We start from the raw sequence: 21,422 nt of genomic DNA, 5'->3' as shown, positions 1-21,422 counted from the left end.
GTCAGACTCGTTGATCACTGTTTGCAGTTGGAAAAAAAAAATCTGAACGGTGTTGCTGTACTAGAGTTAATGGATAACTGGGAAAACAGCCAGTCTGTTTATAATTTCAGGCTGTGGATTAAGGAATTTCCATGAATATTTCAATATTTGCATTGTTGTAGAATCAGCAATAATTCTGTTGAATTTGACAGATGACATTACAGAAGTTTAGGGGCATCTAGTACCTCTGACTCTTTCAGTTATACCAGTACAGTTCCAAATCTCTTCTATTTAAGAGGATGACCCCTTATGCAGTTGAAAGACTTCATTATGCATAACAGTTCACCGTCCAGTTTCCTATGACGGAGGCTGACACATTTTTTCCAAAAGTATTCTGAATTTTAAAGATATTTAATTTTTCCTTTTGCAGGCTTTCATAGTAGGATTTTTATGCCTCATGAGATGGGAGAAACATTGTCACACAGATAAAAATCTAAGCAATCTAATCTTCATTTACAACTTGTTGTGCCCTCTATTCATGAGATTGCCAAAGATACTTTATTTTACTTGGCCAGTGGGAAGTTGCCTGGGTACAGTGGGCTGCCTTTATTCCAAATAAATAGGCATTTCAACATAGCTTATGCTGAAATGTGTTAAATACAAAGAGGATAGTTGACTTCAAGTAGAATTTACCTTATCTAACGAGAGATTTTAGCAGTACTTGACCTGTACCTGTGAGTTCATGTTATTTTTGTATGAACAGGAGGCAGTAATAATAAATACAAGTCTGTATCTTTTCTCCATTGACTACAAAGGGGGTGTAATGAAGAGGAGGAAAAAAGCAAGCTAACTGCCTCCTGTTATTATAGGTCTAGAATAACAAAAATTGAATCCTGTCCTTTGGTTTACAGAACTAAGTAAAGTTATTCTATTTTAAGTTTAAATGTTGTTATTGCACGTGCATCTGCATAGTGATATAGAAGAAAATGCAGAAACCATGAACTAATATCTCTGTAGTTTTTTGCCTAAATTTTAATATATGGATACAGCAACTTTCCATTACAGTGGAATATCTTTCCATGACAATAAATATTGATCTAATAATACATTTGGAATATTAATATAGCATGTGTACAGGATATGTTCCAAACTTATATGTGCTAGAAGACAAATATGAAAATCAATAACAAATTTTATTCTAATTAAAGTGCAGAATATTATTTCCAATAGCTACCACTTGAAAACCACTTCAGTAAGGTTGTTAGCTGTTATCTATATTGCTTTTACATTTTCCTAAACAGCTGATATCTTTGCTTTTTTAAAAAAGGTAAATATCAGTACAATAAGCTGCAGTGGTAAAAGGCAGAGGTTTTTTCTTGCTGTATACAGCGTGCAGCAGCATGTCTACCAAGCCACATTTCTATCTAGTATTCACTGAGAGTGAGGAAAGAATGGGTAGACTTTTAGAGAGCAATCTTCCTTGCTTAGAAGTAGTTTGTCAGAGGTAAATTTAGTCTTTCAATTGGTAATAATTTAGTATGAACTATTCCTTGAAGTTCATCATGCCTGTAGAATCATTCTACTAATTTCCTGTTATTTTCTTCTGCCTTGTAAGTCTTGTTCTGTTTTATTGTTTTAAAACATGCTTAGTGGGTGTTTTAAAAATGGCATAACATGACTTAATTAAACACTTTGTTCAATTATCATAATACACAGTAAACTTCACACAGGCTGCATTGTATTTTTCATACTCGGGGAATGCAGAATTTTTTTTTTTCCTTGCATGACGCTAGTCCCAGCACAGTAAAAATTTAAAACATGCCTAAAGAGTTTATGCTGAGGTTAGGTCTCCTGTATAGTTAAAAATAAGTGTATGCTTACAATCTTTAAAAGAAAAGGTCAAAATCATCAATAAATAATAGTTTAGATTTATGCAGTTAACGATATTTTTGGAAGATTGTGTCCACTTCAGTCATTTAGATGGAAGATAAAATAGTTTGAATAGAGATTATGTGAGCTATTAAGTCAAAAGAACCGAGATGTGTTGGAGCGTTACTGTCCTTGAGTATGAGAAGACGCGGTGGCTTAGTCATTTTCCAGGCTTATCTCAACACACCGGGGACTGTTTTACTGCATTGTCATCTGTGACACTGGCACTATTGTTATTGCTAATATGCTTTATTGGAATAAATTCAAGTACAGATATGATTTGCTTGCATTCATAGTATCAGTGTAAACTATGATCATGGAAATCTAGTAAAAATACAGAAAACCTCCCCTGATCTTTTTCAGAGGACTAGTAAGGGTGCTTTCACATGTTATTGTAGAGTGCCATTATAATTTTTCACTACTTGTTTAGGATAATCTGAAGGATGATCCAGTCCTTCAGGAACAAGAAACTCCATTAATTTTTGTGATTTGAGAATATCCAGCACATTTTTACAAAACACTTCATGTAAATATTTTATCTAACAATTTCAAATTCAATAATGTTTTTATTTCCCACCGTGTGTTTGCTATCCATACAACAATGGTGAGCATAGTGATTTTTAGTAGATGATCTGTTTTTCTGTTAATGGCAGTGGTGGTTTTACTCTATCTGCTTGAACTGTGCCAATTTGATTATAAATGCAATAATAAGTTTTTTTATTATGTATCTGCTTGACTTTTATTTTCTTTTTTTTGATGACTATTCTTACCTCTGAATTTTTTATGGATCCTTATCTTTCACTTGTTTATATTATGTACCATTTAAGTACATTCAGGACAACTTAATTAAAAAAATAAAATTGAATTGCTATAGATGACAAAATAAAGAGGAAACATTGTTAAAGTGCAGTTATATAAGTCTAACTACACAAGTGATGTTTTTGAAGGAAAAAAGCTTTTCAAGGTAAGCTTTGAAAAACTCAGATGTTAAGACTATTTGTGTAGCTCTAATTACACAAATGTAATTTTGCAATTCTGCATTTAGTTTTCTTGTGCCTCTGAATGCTTGAGGACAATTACTAAACAAATATTTTTATAGTATTTTGCTTTATCCACACTGTTTAATGTGTATTATTTTCCCTTTTTGTGCCCTATTTGAATCCTTTTCAGAATATAAAACTTTTTCTTGTATTTTGGTATCCTGGTTATCACAGTAACTGAGTGCTTAGTAACAATATTTCTGCTGTTTTCCTGTCAAGTGCAGAAGCATTATGATTGTCTTGGCTTCTAACTTCTGCATCTAGGCAAAGCAAGAATCCTAAAAATAACAGTGCTTCCTATAGAATTATTCTTAGAGAACTCTAGGTGTTATGTAATTTAAAAAACATGTTTCAATGTATACAATGCACTAGAGAATTGCATAGAAGTGTCTGCTACCTCAATGCGGGGATTTTCTTTGCTATTACAACCTGTCTTTGCAAACTTAGCACTATGTTGATACTTGTACATAAGTTTCTACCTGCATAGAGCTTGTGTTTTAATAGAGGTAACTGAAAGAGTATCACTTTGATTCATTCACTGTGAGATTGGCTCAGTATGTTGTCATGTAGGATGGATCCTGAGCAGACATCTCTTGGTCAAACAGAAAAGGTAATGGTGCTCCAATTAAAACAGTCATTTTGGTGGGAACAAGAAATCAGCTTTGACAATGTATTTCACAAAATTTTAATGTTCAGCTTTGAGTCCATACTTTAAGGCATGAAGATTTTATGAAACACACATGCATTTCAGGACTTTACCATGAATGACAAATGGTTTGAAACACTAAGAAACAAACAAAAAAATCCCACCACTTTAAGGTAGCTGCCAAGTAATTTTAGCTCAAGCATTTAAAAACTACACAGGTAACAGTAAATTACATTAGGCTTTTAATGCGATTGGAAACCCTCATAAAATATGCAGTGTCTAACATTAGTCAAATCTATCTGTATGATCACTTCTATCACAAAAAATCTTTATAAAAATAAAAGACTTCAGAAATACTCTGAAAATATTTCTTGTGATGTTAATGTCGTATTGAGTAATTTAAACTGTTACATAAAACCTCTTCTATTTCAGAAGCATCCTTGCTATCAAGAAAATGAAATTATTTTGCATGTAGTGGTGTTATAGATCAAACCTTTGATTGCATTGATGATCAAACATGCTGGAACATTTTCAAATACTGTTTAAAGATAATTTGTATGTAGTTATATATGCTCCGATATTTTTATAATTCGTGCCAAGAATAATAAATCTTCTAAGCATCTGGTAAACTCAGTATATTACGTGAGTTGTGGAATGTGTGGGGTTTTCTCATCTTGGAAAAAATTAGTAATTAAACTGTTTAGAAAACTAAGATTTAAGTTTTGTCAGGTGGTTGTGAGGAAATAAGTTGTACAGTTTTATTAAGACTTAGAATTGTATCAAAGTAAACTTGATAATTAGTTTACATTTATGCCTAGATAATTGTAGAAGCAACAGTAATCACAGTCCCATGACCCCTTGGCCTTGCAAATTTTAGTCTTTTTTGATCTCTTTCATTTTCTCTTTCTCTATCTTTCTTCAGGTCATTGGTCCAAATTAGATTTGAGTCTGTGACTGTGGCATAGCTGATAAATACTGTGGTTGCATTTCACATGCGTTCGCTACCTTTTTCTTTTCCTTTTTTTTTTTTTTTTTTTTTAAAAAAGAGCTCTGCACAGACTAAAGATCTGGCCTGATTCAGAACTTTGTTTTAGAGTCTTTGGTAACTACATCTGGTAAGTCTTACGTGAAACACACTACATGTGTATTTTACATGCTTGGGAGCAAAAAAGCCTCATTAAGCTTCTGTAAAGTCTATTTATCTCTTCACTTTCTCCTGGCTAACAAAGTTTGCCTGTAGGGTCCTATGTCCCTGGTCAGAAATCCTAGTAATTTATGTATTTGTAGGAGTAAGATGTAGTAACTGTGATATGGTTTTGTTAGGAGGGGGTGCCAGGTCGATCTCTATGCAGCTCATGTGTGTACAGCAATGAGTTTCATCTTTAACTGATGATAAACCATAAATCTTCAAAGGTACCAAATGGTGATAAGTTACTTGATTAAAATGCCTACAGAGTTGTTTTAATGAACATTCTTGCTAGAAATCTGGATAATAGAATTAAATTTCTGATAAAATTACCATAATTTGTGTAAATGAAAATATTCACGTTAGAAGGCTTTTGGAGAGATGCAGCTTTTTCAGGAAGAGTTGTTGTATGACAAATTGCTTCATTAATTTTTGTGGTTTTTTTCCAAGGCACTCTGAAGTTTGAGTAGAATTTCTCTTGCTTCAGTCTAACCCTGTGCTTTAAAAAAACAGTCCAGTCATTCAGTCAGTTTTGTACACACCCTCACAAATTCTACACTAATTCAATTCACACTCCCACAATATCTCTGCTTTCCTTCATTTTAGAATTACAATATAATATTAGCATGTAATTTATTTAAGTAGCAATTTATTTAAAGTCACATACATCTGTGAATGCACCCAGAATATGGGCCCTAAAATCTGCTTGGTTATACAGGAAAAAAAAACCCGCTTTTGTGCATCTTATTTCTTGGTATTAGGACAAATGGGTCTCTCGACATTCCAAACACTGATGTCTCAGACATCACTGTGTATTGTTAGTTACATTAGTTATATTGCACCTAATTTCATCATCGCTTGTCAGCCTGTAAAGAATAGCCCTCACAAAACTCTGGCTCAAATATTAAGTACCCTGTTGCATTACTAGGAGGAGTTAATTGAAGACTGTGAAAGGCTTGTATCTTCCCTGAAGAGAGCTTTTTGTATTTGGAAAAAAGGTCTAGTGATTTAGCTCTTCTGTTCTTAGGTCATGGTCTGACCTTCAACATTAATAGTCAGGGCAGACACCACGTGGGCTGAGATCTTCTTGATTCCTCTCCCCCCTCCACCTTCATGCTTAAGAGGCATCCTTAGAGATAGGGAGAACCTGCAGGGAGTGAGTTGCCCCAGCTGTGCACTATTGAACTCAGACAAGATAACTTCTTGGGCCAAGAGTACTGTGCCATTAAACAGTTAACAATGCATTTCAATGAATTTCTGGTTTCAACAATCTTTAAGAAAACAGCTCTTTTAAGAAATTTGAGGTATGTTAAAGGTAACATATATGATACTATGCAGTAAGATGGAAGGTTGTCATTTTATTGTAGTTTCTTAGCACATCTTATGCTGTCACTTAAATCCCTTTTTAATAGACACAAAGGATGAGGAAACACTAGTTAGTATTCTTTGAAAATGTGAATGACTCAAAACAGGTCATAAGCATGAATGTATATGCTCCATGGAAGCTTAGTGTTTGGAGGTGTTTCGTTTTAATTTGTCAGCCTTAAGTTAAAACATTGTTTTGCTTTTTTATGACATCTTATATTTCATAAATGTAAACCTCAGGTCAGTCTGTAGCTTGCATTTGCATATTTAAGTTATTTAAATCTGAGTCGTTCAGTAGCTACTTATGGATATAGAATAATAAAAGGTAATGGAGTTTGGGAAAGTCTGCCTCGGGGTGGGAGGGTGGGGCGAAGGAATGTAATCTTTTGCCCAGTCTGCAGAAGCTAAGAACTTGTTCACACTGAGACTAGCAAGGTATCTGTATATTCATATGTATACATACACTCACATACTTTTATGTACTTTATGTATACTAACTGGAGCATGTCTGGGACTTGTCTGTTTGAAAGATGTATTTCTTACCATTGATAGTTAATCTTTATTCTCATTATTAATAATGAAGTAAGATTATGTATAACTAGCCAGAGTTAAACCACGACAACCTCAAACACCTCACCAAAAAAAAAGATCAACCCCAAAAAACCCCAAAACAAACAAACAAAACCACTAAAAATCCCACAAACCAAAACACACACACACACATGTGCACACACACACACAAAATACATAAAAGATGATCAGTGCAGTCAGACAAAAGAGTTCATATCAGAGGATTTTTGTGCCAGACATTCAGGGTTAGATTCTCATCCTTATTCCATGTTTCAGGTGATAATAAAGAAGTAGATAGAAAGTGCTCACATCTCTTCCAAAAGTTCAGAGTTGGCCAGTTCTTCCATTCAGCCCAGTTTAGCACATTTACTGTATCTCAGCCACTCCTCTTACAGGATTATTGTCCTTTTTTTATAACAAGTTAGATGGAGTCAGGGAGAGGACAAGGGAATTACAGTGTCCCTTTCTTTGGGATGGTGTCTGCAGCCAAAGTCCTGAGAATGAGAACTGGCTGCATTGGAAAACTGGTCTTTTTACCTGCCATTGTGGTTTACCCTCAGTCAGCAACCAAGCACTGCACAACCCCTCGTTTACTTCCCTCTCTCCCAGTAGGATGGGGTAGAGAACCGGAGAGAAAAACATAACAGAATTTGTTGTTTCAGGTAAGAACAGTTTAATAATTGAAAAAGAAATGAAAATAAAATCATCATAATAATATACAATAAAAAAATGATAATATGTAATGAAGAAAAAAGGGGAGAGAAAAAAAATGATACAAGTGCTCACCACTGTCTGACTGCTGCCTAGCCAGTCCCTGAGCAGTGATTTCCCCCTCCCAACCAACTCTCCCATACCAGGCATGAGGTTTGATGTCATGAGATATCCCTTTGGACAGTTTGGTCAGCTGTCTGGGTTGTGTCTCCTCTCAGCTTCCTGTAAAGAAGAGGCTGGGAGGACAGTGGTAGTACGAAAAACTGAAAAAGTCCTTAGTTTAATATAAACATTGTTTCACAACAACAAAAAAATCGGTATGTTGTCAACATTCTTCTCAGCACAAATCCAAAAGATAGCCTCATACTGGCTGCTGGGATAAAATTAACTATCCCAGCCAAAATCAGCACACCTACGTATATAAACCTGCATTATGTATGACATTCCAGTAGTTTTCTTTGTATTGTTCTTTGTTGCCTTCTTTAGGTGAAGGATATTCTGACAATAGTTTGCTAATGCTATTCTGAAAATGTGTATTCTGAAGATGTCAGTAATGTACAGCTGTGGGACTACATGACAGAAATCTTCCAAAGACAAAATTGTTATGGAGCGTCTGCCAAGGCACACTGACATGGTCCTGTATAGAGTGCTGCATTCACAGGGTATCTCCATTGTTCATCTATTTCTGTATGTAAAATGCTCTTTTAAGCATAATGAGGTTTTAATAGGCTGGATTTTGTTTGATCTATCCCATTTCTACTTGTTAGATTGCTTTTGATATTGATATTAGTGGGAAACACTTGTTTGTCCTATCTGTTTTGGGCCATTTGATATTAGAGTGGTAGCACTAGCAGTTAGGAGAAATTTTTCAAGTGAAGTGCTTGACAACAGTCTTGGTAGACTTGTAAAATTCAAGCACCTTATAGTGAGGAACGTAAAATTTGTCTTTGCCTGACTATCAGTGTAGAAGAAAGTGGTTGAGATTTCTTTCAGGTGAAACAGGTATTTATGGAAAGGAAGATCTTGACAGGAAAAAAAACCAGCTAATATTACACATGATACTTCTTCTGAAAGGTGAGGGTTTGGTTTGGTTACTAGTAAAGAAAAGGTTTTTGTTCTTGACAACGTGCTCTTTTTAAATAAAATCAATCCTGAAGCCATTTTTCATTCACAGCTCAGTGTTACACTGTAAGATTCAGCTGAGTTACTAGGTCACAGCAGCACTGAGGATGTTCAATACTTTAGCTGTGACAGCAAACGGAGAGCACTGGAGCCTGATGTGACAGGTCATGTGATGTCTTGAGGCAGGATAATATGCGTGACGTCCCCAGTAAAAACACATCATTCATAAGAGCAGAACCAAGAGAACTGTGTGGACAGCACTAGCACCAAGAGACACAATTTGTAGTATTTGGTCCAGAAGAAGAATAAGATGTTGTAAAAGTCTCCAGCCAGTCACATCTGGTGGTCCAGAGCTGCCCAGGAGAGTGCAATACTCCACTCTTGTCTGTTCCTGAGACTTGGTTGCCATGGTCACAGCTTTAGAGAGATAAAGACTTTCTTCTCCTGTATTTTGTATGTATAGTAGGGGGTCATAGCAGTGGTGTTGCTGCGACTAGAAAACCCTATCTTTTCCCTTTCATCCATTGTTATTTTATACTCCCCAATCAAAATCTTTTGGGCTCATTTGTGTTTATAAAATACTGCAGGCTTGAGAGTTGTAATTTCTGTCCTCTTTCCTGTACTACTATGTACAGACTATGCCTTTTCTTACTCTCCTTATTTTCCTTTAAAATCAGAGAACATATTTCTAACAAATAACTGTTTCTGAACAATAACCACCTTGCCTCAGTATTCTTTTGACTGTTAGCAGTGGCCAGAATGTCTGTCACGCATACAGGTTTCTCCATCCTTTGCTCCTCCCTCACACTGTTTCTTTCTCTTAAAGATGCATTTAGTAATCACATAATACTCTTCTTTATTTTGACTCTGCCACATACTTGCTCTGCAAATGAGCATTTTGCACTTTTCAGAGTGTGAAGTACACTGGGTAAGATAAATACTTTATAATACTTTCATGATCCCCCACCCCCTTCCATCACACGTTTTCCTAGGCACTTTGTGCCCTTCACCTGCAGCTCCGCACGTACACACAAAACTCTGCATACATGCACACACACAGATCCATGATTAAGTATATGCAAGCAAGCATATGGATGACACGCATGTAGCTTGAAAGACTACGCTGCATATAAAGAGACCAAAATAATAGCCAGGTGACTATTACTTCTAAATTATTTCACTCTGCAAACACAGTATTTTTAAGAATGTGTTTGCATGCAAGTCTAGTATGAATTGTATAATCCTTCCTGGTAGTTCTTGTATTAATATAGTTTTTGTGTTCCTGAAATACTGAAACGTGGCAATGTTGGGGGCTTTTTTTTTTTTAAGTGTTTGTGGATGGTCTAACTGTGAAGACCTTTGGGCAACTTGCTTTCCTTCCAGTAAATATTATGTTCTGTGATGATCCCTGACTCTGGCTGCAAATCCTGGGGAAGGATGAAGTAAATGACATATTGAAAGGAACTGGGGCTTATCTTTATTTTTTTCAGTGCAAAGTTATAGTAATCTATGGTATTCAGTTGACTTTTGTAGGGGACAAAATCAGTTGCATTACTTTCTTCTGCTCTGAATTCAGACTCTTGGCCATGTAAGTAACAGAGGTGATACTGCAGTGAACAGAAATGGATGAGTTTCAGAGAAATAATTTCAGATAAAGAGATTTTATACACACGAACACTTATTGTATGAGATCCCTCAATCCCAGTCCAATATTTTTAGCAGGTGTTACTGATAGAACTTCAATGTTAGACATTTTTTCTGGTAGCAGTGAAAGGGAAAATTCATGTTGTATTACTTGAGGCTACAAAGAATTCAGACTTAAGGGGAAAAAAACATCTCACTTTATGGTAGATATTTAATACTTTTAAAATCCTTCACCTGTCTCATCTCTGATATTTATAGGAAACATGCCATTTCAGCAACTTATTATGAGTTTAATTCCTATAGGAAATGTGTAGTATATAATAGGAGCTCATTTCAAATGCATTTAAGATCAGTTTAAATATGTTTAATGTTAGTTGTAAATTACTTTTACTAAAGTTATTACTAAACAGAATTATTACTAAAATAATATAACTGGGTATAATACTTAAAGGAATTGGATTGCATACGGCCCCACAAGTGATGTAATAGTCTCCAAAACATTGTATTTATATTCCTGACTACCAAGCTATGTGTAATATATCCAGGTGTTTAAAAAGTGTCGGAAGTAAATACGGGTTTTAGGAATGGAAGGAAAAATTTGAGCTATCCCTTGCTGTTGTAATCCAGAACACTAGAGGACAGCACTAAAATGTTACATAAATGTGTTATTGTTTAAATTGTTAATGATGTGTAGATGCTCTGTGAAGACTCTGTGAAAAGAAAATAAATGACACTTTTTGAACAGTTAAGGCAACAGTATTCTTCTCAATTTCCTTTGGTCCTTTTGAAAACTGCATCTGACTTCACATGTTATACAAAATACCTTATGTTTCTTGCAGACTGAATCTAATGTATTTGCTGCAGTGATTTCTCTTGAAATTGAGCTTTATTTTTTTTTTTACATAGTAATGCAGTAGAATAGACCCTTGTGTAGGATTTCATTTTTAAGGTCCAGGTAACAAGGAATTAGTTGGCTCCTTTGTGAATATTTCATGATTTATATGCTCATATGAAGCGTATTCTGTTAATACTTATGCTGAAATATGAAGTAGTGCAGTTCATCGAAAAAATGATGGCTCTGCTGTGTTTCTCTAGGCACACTGGAGCGGCATGAAACAGGTGAAACAGCAAAAGCAATCCTGACTTCCATTGAAGATTCAGAATACTTAGTGGCAGATGTTCCACTTCCCATATCTCAAGAGTCAAAAACAAATAAAAATGCTGGATACAAACCCTCGAGCTCTTATAAGCATGGCATGGTCTCTTACAATCTTACTCATACAGAGAAACCTTCAGATAAGGTAAGAATGAAAGTAGAGTGTTTCTCAAGAGCCATGAGTTGTGATCCAAATTCTTTACACTTTCATCTTCACTGGTGTGTAGCCCGGTATAAGTGGCGTAGAGGCTGGGGTTAAGTTTATAAAGCCTTGTTCTGACTGGCTTGGTTTTTTTATGCCTTCATCTCCATTCCATAGAAGAACGGGGAAGATGGGAGGAACACTTTATGTTAGGTCACCGTTAGATCATCTCAGGAGGTTTTAGTCAGAGACTTAACACCCATAGTTTTACCCTATTTCCGTATTCCTCTGGCTTATGACTGCACCTATTAGCAGTACCCTCAGAACAACTGAACCCACTAATTCAGAGGTACATGTCTTGAGGAAAAAGCTCATTGTGGCACAACGCTACTGGCCTTTCCATTATTGCTTTTCTGTGAAACTGCAGATTCCCATTGTCATTCCATGCTAGTTTTATTGGGTGTTTGGGTTTTTTTATCATCACAGCATAGAGTGCAAGTACATTACACTTACATTAGTGTCATTAAATTTGGTGCATTATTGGTGAAAAGGAGGCTAGCAATGTTCCTTGTGAGATACTGCACTGCAAATACATATGATGTTCTTCAGGAGGGAATTGCCTAGGCACTGCATTTAGCTTTAACAATTTTTTTACAGATGTCATTGAACCAAATAATTGTGACTGATTGAAAAGATGTGCTCTTTCTTTTTTGTTTTGAAAAAATAATAGAAGGAAATACCACACTGAACCTAATGTTAATGTGCTGTTAAACTTAGAAAATGAGTACAGAATCGCTATATAATGAGAAGGATGAAAATGTCTTCAGTCTATTTGCCTGTGGCCTAGCTATATCTATATTGTTATCTGTTATTTGCAGACGTATAAAAAGTCTGTATTTGCTAAATGAAAAAAAATTTGTTAAAACGGTTTCAAATTTAAAACAATTGCAAATTCAGTAAGTTAGGTGTTATTTAGGTTCGAAGATAATGGTACATACATTTTTCTGAAAACCCAGTTTGTTCATGAGGAGTGAATATATTCACTGAGCTCTTGATAGAAGTGTTATGTGAAGAATAGGACCTCAGCGTTGTTTGTTTACCACTTTTAAATGAATGGGTTTGGGGAATTCCATCCTCTGCAATAAACAAAGTAATGTCTGCTATTCTGCAATCCTGAATGTAGATAAAAAATATCTTTCCGCAAGTAAGGGAAGATGAAAAATGCTTTCCCTCAACTTGCATGTGGAAACAGCCTTCAGAATGGTCTCTGTCCTTCTTCTATATTCATTAATGGTGGCAAATGAAATACTGGATATTCCAAAATTCGATCTGATAAAGTACAGCTTAGTTCAAGTCACCTTTCTTGAATTTTCTTTTCTGGTCTTTATTGTGCCTACAAATTTACATATAACTTTAAGTTTATAATGCTTGTTGTTTAACTCTTAATATTTATCTTTGACCTTTTGCTAACCTTAGTCTGATTTCTAAAGTTCTTTTTGATCCTATTTTCTGAAAAGTCTTATTAGAGCGTAATCCTGCTGAGCATGTTGTGGGGCAGATGGTGCACTAGTTGGCCATTGACACAGAATCTGAGCTCACTGTTAGTTTATTAAAAGGAATAGTTTCTTCTTGTCTTTGTGAAGAGGAGCAACAGAAAAAGTTATAATAGTTGTCTTCAGAGTGTAGTTTTGGTCATACCTATTAAATTAATAATTACATGGATTTAACAAAGTGACAGGAAAGCAAATGTGCTGCTCCTGGAATATGGGAAAACAGTTTTAGGTAAATTTTGAAGTGTAGGGTTTAACATGCTTTGGGAATTATTATGATCTTATATTGAAAGTAATATCACAATTGGCAGCATTGGAGTTGTAATAATAATTTGTAATGTTTTTTGATCAGGCTTATGTCCCGTTACTCCAATTTTCTCAATAAAATATTCCAACTTGTTTAAACTTTGTTCATTAATTATCTTGAACCAATGAAAACTTTTTATTGAGAGAATATTGTTGATGTCTCTTAGGCTTTGCTATGGGTGTCAAAATACCTTTTTTTAATTTTATTTTACCTTCTTTTTGTCATTATAGTCACATTATTCTAGTCTAATTTTCTAACAAATAAAGTTCTATACATAGGAAACCACTTCTCATTCATCAAAAATCTGTCATCCGTAACATCCAGCACTTCTTTCTACCTCATCCCCATTAAAGCTGGTTCTGTAGATTTGTGTGGGAGGTGCTGGAGGCTAAATGTATAGGGTGTAGCTGAACCTGGGAAGAATACAACAATGGAAGTCCCCATAATGCTATTCCAGAAGCCCGATACAGGCTACACAAAAGGAGCATGGAGCTCTGTGGCTCTTTTAATACTGTTTTGTTACTGCTGAAATGAAGGCTTAATATGAAGTCTGCTGTTTTTCTTAGTTCAAGAAACTTTTTTTAGCTTTTTCAAAATATGCTGTATTGACTCTTTTGGGTCGTATCTTATCATCTTGAAATAGTCTCCTGAAATCCAGGTCCCCTGAAATTAGTGAGAGTTCTGTGGAAATCAGAGTTCAGCATTTCATGCCATATTAGTAAGCATCTTATGATCACACAGATGAAACTATAGGGAAAGTTTCAGATTATCAAAAGGTTTTAGTATGCAGGTATGCAATGAGTATTTAATTATTGATTTGCTTATTTGGCAAATTGTGTGTTAGAAATTTAACAACACACTAAATTGTTAATAACATTTCTATTAAAACAAACAAAACACAAAAAAAACCCCAAAACCCTACCAAAGTGGTCAATTTCAGCCTTTTCTTTTAAGAATTCAGTTTCAGGAGATTAAAGTAACAGGAAAAAAATGAGAGCAGCTGTTCTGTCCTGTTGGTACTACACTTTTGAGCAATCCTTATTTTGTACAATGAGATGATCCTTGTGAGCATCACAAGTAAGATTCAACATTTTTTGCTTAGTATTTTATTTTTTTAATTATTATCTTTAAGATAAAATAACATTTGCAAAGTAATGGTCTCTCCTTACTCGATCCTAAGAAGAAAGAAATATGTCCTCACAGAGCAGTCCAGCTTCAAAGGCTTTCTTTCAAAACATTTGTCATCATGTAAATCACAGATACAAAAGCAGAATGCTTTGATTTCATGGTGTTTTGACCATTTTAATTCTTTTATTGTGCTGCACGTGCCAGTGGGAGTACCAATAACAGATGAGTGTGACAAATGCAGTTAACACAAGATCCATATTAATGTTGTCAAATCCCCTTGATATATTTAAACAGATTTTAATTATTTTCAGTGTCAAAAGACCCAAAATATATAGCTTAATAGTTCTTCAAGAAAGCTTTACTTAATATGTGAATGTAAAACCTCTCATAAAAATGAAACTTTTATATTGGCCTTAGTCATTGACACAGGGTATTCATCAAGTCAGCAATTTGTGTGGCAAAGTGCCATTTGAATAGTGTATTGTTAGAATACTTATGGTCCACTTGACAAGGGCTCTTGCTGTAAATAGTGCAATTTGACTCCAGCTGTTAAAGAGTGGCTTTGACAGCAGCCAAATAGAATGGAGATGCTTTACTGCACCGCAGAAAAATCAATATTGGGTTCTTGTTCATAGCAACCTGTTTTTTCTCTTTTTTGCAGATTTCTACAGGACTATCTAGAGTTCATTTGTGGAAGTTTAAATATTAGTTTAAAAGTGTGCCTGGTTTTATTTTCAGGTTAATGTTGTTGTCACATTATGCTTGTATGTAGTAAAGAGAAAAAATAAAGAAAAGCAGAAGACAGTAGTTTGTGGATATGCGTAAACGGTGTGGCAATGCAGCATTGTTTCAACTCTCTAGCTTATATGGATGGATATCAGGATGCGGGTGCATAAGTTATGTAACTAATGACAAAAAAAATGGTCTTTCCTTCCTCCCTGTTTTTTTTCCTTTTTGTAGTACCACTGTAGTACCCCTGTCAATTTTCAAATCATAGGGTTTTTTAAAGCAGATTTCTTTGTTGTTCTCTCTGTAACAACCTCCACAGATGTTGACAATCTGTAGTGCTATTGTAGGTTTTCCTGAAGCACAGTCTTGCTGGTGTTGAACAGTTTTCCAGCAGTATGCAGTGACACAAGGTTGCTATGATACCTGGCCAGTAGCAATAGGTATTGAATCACTGGTCTTAATTACAATAGACGACGCAGTAGATAGTGTGCTCATGGTGTTTATATGGAACTAGCTCTCATTATACCTTTAAGTCATAGTTATTTTTGAAAATTGAAGCTGTGTGAAAAGCTGTTTAAAAAAAAAAATTGAAATGCTTCAGTGCATCATATGAAAATGTCATTGATGCACTTGAAAAAGCTGGATATGTCTGGGAATTGTTTTCTTTGTGTTCCAGAAACCTTTGATGTTACAAAGTTTCCAAGCTTTTCTGTTTAAATAATTTGGATACAAATATGTTCTTATCATGCACCGATATTTCTAGTGATTTCAATAATGCAACTAGAGCTACTTCTGGGTAAAGATGCTGGAGTAAGAGTAAATTCTAAAATTTGTGCAATAATTTCTAAACCTTGGTGTGCTGAATTGTACTACTGAAGAGCTAGACCAGGAAAGGGAAATTTTTACTGGATAAGATGAGACAAACATGGGGGAGGAGAGGCTGTATTTACTTACATATGAACTTTTAAAGGAATGTTAGGTATATTTATTGCTTGATACATTCACTTGACATTTTCTTACATTAATGCTTAAAGAACAGTATTTTATGGTGCATAAAATAGTCAAATTATCTCAATAAGGGTTTACACAAGATCTGTAAAAATTCATTTTGATTTATGCAGTTATAAGAAATAATTGACTAGAGTAGTTAAGTACCAGGTACTATATCACTATTAAATGTTTTTTAATCATTTAAATTAGACATACCTAGTATTTGTTGTTCTAAAGAACCTATATTCACTTATGTAATAATAGCAAACATATTCTGTTCTAAACAAAATATGCAAAGGTTGGATGCTTCTTAAACAGGGGTATTTTCTTAGCAGGAGAGCCCAGATTTATATTTGTATAATTGCTTAAAACAAGAAAAAAGAGTGTGCAGAAATTGTAAATAATAAAAGAAATACCTACTTGGTTATGTTGCTGCACAGAGTAAGTAAAAGACAAATGAAGACTGTAGGACGATAGCAGTAATTTGTTTTAATATAGTAAAGGATACAATTTAAAAATAAATTTGTTATTGGAAGCTTGGAAAATCACTACTAGTTAAATCTTACTGATGGAAAAATTGATAGAAAAATGGAAAGAAGCTACCAGCACAGGTACCAAATAATACTTAGCAAGTATGAAATCAGGAGTGGTACCATAAACAATGGTATGTTACACATGGATTCCTTTAGTTTCTTTCCTTTTATAATACTTAGGGTATTATTATCAGGAATTACAGGTCTTGATCATTTATATGAAGAGGATTACTAAGAACAAAGCAAAACAGGTAGTAGTAGAACATTTCTCCTTAAAGTTGGTAGCCTTCATGTTGTTGCTGCCAGAGTATTTCTATTTTTTCACTGGGACTGGTGTTCTGGAAGCTATATTTAGTAGTATATTACTTAAGTGTGATAGGAAAATGAAGAAATGAAGGGTGGTTGTGTGTGTATATTTCCCATAACTGAGATGCAAAACTTTTCAGTACTACATTTCTTGTGAAATCTCACAATTAAGTATTTTATCAAGGGACCATGCTAAAACATAACTACAGTGAATAGCTTTAGATTAAAAATTAAATTGGTACCGTTTAAAACGCATCTTAATCCTGAGAGATAGTGATAGCTTGGTCCACATGTCAGCTTTGCTGGAAGCTACTGCATTTTCCTGAACTGGTCCACTAAGTCACATATTTGCCGAATTCAGTGTTTTCTGCATTAATCATCACAGAGGAAAATGAAAGCAAAAGGCTTCCATGGTGCTACTGTAGCATACTTTACTCACGCAGGTGTGGATATTAATTAACATAAGCTGACAGAAATCTGAGAATAAGCCTTAACTATTTATTTCAGTGCTTCAGATACTGTTTCTGTATACTTCTACAAGTTTTTTCTTTATTATATTGAAAGTGACTGACTTAAAATTTTTATTTTCCCTGCCTAGGCAGGTAATTGCACCCTGTGCTAAAGCTAAAGAAGGAGCTGTCCTACTAGAAATAATTCTAAGGCCAACTGTGAAGTATTTCACATTGAAATACCATTTATTGAAGCTAACCTGGCTGTTGCTGTCTTTCTCCTCTTCATCTTCTCCCTTACCACACCTGTCATGCTGCAGTTCCCTTCTCTGTCCCTTGGAAACTGTAATAAAATTTATTTCATTTGTTTTAGGGACATATTTTTATAGGTAGAAATGTAGGGTTTCCATCCTACTGAACTACTGTTCATGATACCTTATTTTCTATCTGATTGTTTCTTTCTAGTTCTGGATGTGGAGTCATGTACAGTTTGAATTGGTGTACGGTTTTTGAACACCAAATCTTTCTCTGCAAAAGACAGACTTGCTATCTGCTAGGTTCCTTCTGATTATTAATTGAATCTCTTGTCTCATTCAAATACCAGAAATAAAATACTAAGCTGGACAGTGGTTCAGTTTAAAACAAAGCCAGCAAGCAACTGCAGTGGTTACATTTCCAATCTCTTGATGTGTTTTTCCACTTTATCTCTTCTGGAGGTTAGATTTGGTTATTGCAATACTTACGGGAAAGATGAATCAGCCAGCCAGGTATGTCTGAGAATATTTGCAAATACTGTTATTTTGGAATCCTGTGCAGTTCCACTGCCTTCAGTAAGATTAAACAGTTCTGTAGGAAAGACGAGTATGAAATCTATGGGTACAGAGCCTTAACTGCTCTCCTGATACATCCTGGAATAATGCAGGATCTGAATAAAGTCCAGCTTGCTTATTCTTGAGTTTTTAAGAATGATAATTTCTAGGATGGATGGGATTTTAATATTTAAGAATTTAGTCCCACATTGTTTATTTTAGCAGAGTCAGTTGCTTAGGATTTGATCTAGTACTTTTTACATAGATAAATTTTATGGGTGGGTTTCTTATAATCCAATATGGGAAATGCACTATCAGAGCAGTCCAGGGAAGATATTTCAGTTGGAGTCAGCAGCCAGGCACGTGCTGGTAACTTAATTTTTATATACATCAATCCTTCTTAAGACAAAGCAATATTCTGACACTTTTACCCTCCTTCTAAGGTCATGTGGTCAGTATCTCTGTGTTCAGCATTATTCTCAGATATTTGGATGGTCATTCATCCAGTAAATTGTTCAGTATAATAATTCCTAGATCCACGAGTCAGTCTGTTTTGTTGTTTGCTGTAGCATTGTTTGTCCAGTTGATGATCTAGGAAACATGGGAGATGCTCCATCTTACAGCTTTTCTTCTTAAGTGCAGAGTAGGGCTGAAAATGTTTTGGCTATCATCCATCTCTGAGCACAATACATATTTCTAAAGGTATGGTTGGGGAATTTACTTCTACATTCAAGATAAGCTCACGTATATAACATATAGACAGACTATTTGTATATTGAGTTTATAAATTAATAAGACTTCATATTAAAATATCTTATCCTTCCCTTCCATCTAAACTTTTCATGGTGCAGGGACTGTCCACGTCAAAGACAGATCTTATTTTGAGTGAATTTCCACTTCATTTTTATATTATTATTACAACAAAAATCTTTCTAATAGAATGTGCCCAGACAGGTAACAATATCAATTTTGGAGCAAAGCATAAGTTGTCTATGTAAAGTTGTCTATATATCATATATATTTCTTCAAATAATTTCCTGAAAAACAAAATGCAGACTTGTTTCCGGCTGTTAAAAACTAGTGTGACAAATATTCTGTATATTAGCTCTAGTTACCAATTATTCTGTAATATCATGTTATGATTTGTCTCCAAGATTACTTTTATATGTACACTTAAATTAAATCCAATGCAAAATTTAAGGTCAGAGTTTGTGATGGAGAGACAAACAGTGTGGACATGAAAACAAAATGTGTGAAAGATTTAATTTTCATACCAGGTCTCTACATTGAGCAATAGATGTGTCAGCAATTCTGCCTGAACAATTAAAAATTTGTGCCCAGTACATCCATCTGGCCAACTGTCTGCCCGACAGTGGTCTTCCATACATGATAAAAAGGGAGGTTTATCCAGTTGCTTAGTCTATTCATCACACAGCTTGAGCCTGAAGACTCCTTGGCTTAATTACTTGCATTCTGCCACAGACTCATCAGGACTGACGCCACAATTACTGTTCAAAGTGCTGCAAAGATAGTAACATTCTCCACTGGGATTTTGGAGGGGAAAAAAAAGATTATAGTGTTTGAAGGAAAGAGTTTGACTCTGCTTATGTTGGACTTATTAAAATGATAGTCAAACATTGGTGATGTAAGCTCAAAAAAATTTGTAGCCTTTTCTGTGTGGGAGATGGATTCTTAGGAGGATCTGGGAATCCTCAGTAATATGATCAGAGTTGTAATAAACAATATAATAAAAGCAATGTAAGGCAAGCTCAAAGGACTTTCTTTGAACTAGTTCATATGGGAATTTCATCATGAATTGACACCTTTGTTTGGGACTGCCTTTTCCAAATGATGAAGCTTCAGTTCAAGCCTAGATTGCACGTGAAAGCAACCTGGGGCAACACTACTGACTCCAGGCTTTTTACACATAGGTCTTTAGATGTGAGTTACTTTAAACTGAGGTTTAAAAAGGGTAAAGAAATAATAAAAGGAAAAATTTGAATGATCCCCTCAAGAGGATCCTTTTTCCTGCAACTAAGTGAAGCATCTGAAGTTAAGGAATATGTATGACCTTGCTGTAGTAGCACCTTTACTCTGTGCGATCCTCACCCTGCGCATTTCTGTGGAGAGGGTAGGCCTGACCTGTCTTCCCACTTTGGGAAGCTGTGAATACTTTCAGTGACAGAAACCCTTCACGTGCTCCCTAATTTTGAAGCTTTAGGAGGTAAGCAGAGTTAGACATGGGAGCGTGCATGTGTGCATTGCTGACAAGGAGCTATATTGGATTAGAAGGTGCATATGGTCTTGACGTAGAGATGAAAGTGTGGCTGATAATTTGCATCCTTTCTCCCTACACAGTTTTTTAGGGATATGGTGTGTGTTTAAGAGCTATTTCAATTACACACCTACTCTTCATAACTTGGAGCAAGTCCAGAGGAGGGCCACGAAGATGATCAGAGGGCTGGAGCACCTCTCCTATGACGAAAGGCTGCGAGAACTGGGCTTGTTCAGCCTGGAGAAGAGGAGGCTCCGAGGAGACCTCATTGCAGCTTTCCAGTATCTGAAGGGGGCCTACGAGGGTACTGGGAGAGGACTTTTTACAAGGGCCTGTAGTGATAGGACAAGGGGTAATGGGTATAAATTGAAATCAGGGAGGTTTAGATTAGATATCAGGAAGAAATTCTTCACAGAGAGGATGGTGAGGCACTGGGACAGGTTGCCCAGAGAAGCTGTGGATGCCCCATCCCTGGATGTCTTCAAGGCCAGGCTGGATGTGGCTTTGAGCAACCTGGTCTAGTGGAAGGGGTCCCTGCCCATGGCAGGGGGGGTGGAACTAGATGATCTTTAAGGTCCCTTCTAACCCTAACCATTCTATGATTCTATGATTCTATAATTTTAACTAAATGCATCTTTGCACATAACCTGAATTGTTTGCCCTTTCAGATGAGCAAGAAGATGAGACCGCTGTCTATTTGCAAATGAGAGTGGGTTAATTGCTGGTAAGACCAGCTTGAATTTTTGGTTGAATTGGGGTGGCATTAGAATGAAGGATTAAAAAATGGTTTTGGGGCAGTAGTCCTATGAAGGACTAAAAAAATGTTTTAGGGGCAGTATTCCTATGAAACATCTGT

The 21,422-nt window shown here is 35.5% G+C and overlaps 1 protein-coding gene across 1 annotated transcript in view; it reads left to right on the top strand.

Moving 5' to 3' along the window:
- Positions 1–21,422, top strand: part of WDR72 (WD repeat domain 72) — a 105,334-nt gene that overhangs the window by 21,086 nt on the left and 62,826 nt on the right. Inside the window, exon 13 of the mRNA XM_010147086.1 lies at positions 11,288–11,493. Coding sequence (XP_010145388.1) covers positions 11,288–11,493 — 206 coding nt within the window. The remainder of the gene's footprint in view (positions 1–11,287; positions 11,494–21,422) is intronic.

This window comes from Eurypyga helias, unplaced genomic scaffold (assembly GCF_000690775.1).
Source record: "Eurypyga helias isolate BGI_N326 unplaced genomic scaffold, ASM69077v1 scaffold2810, whole genome shotgun sequence".
NCBI lineage: Eukaryota > Metazoa > Chordata > Aves > Eurypygiformes > Eurypygidae > Eurypyga > Eurypyga helias.
The sequence above is the reverse complement of the archived record's forward strand: the minus strand, read 5'-3'. Positions and strand labels throughout refer to the sequence as shown.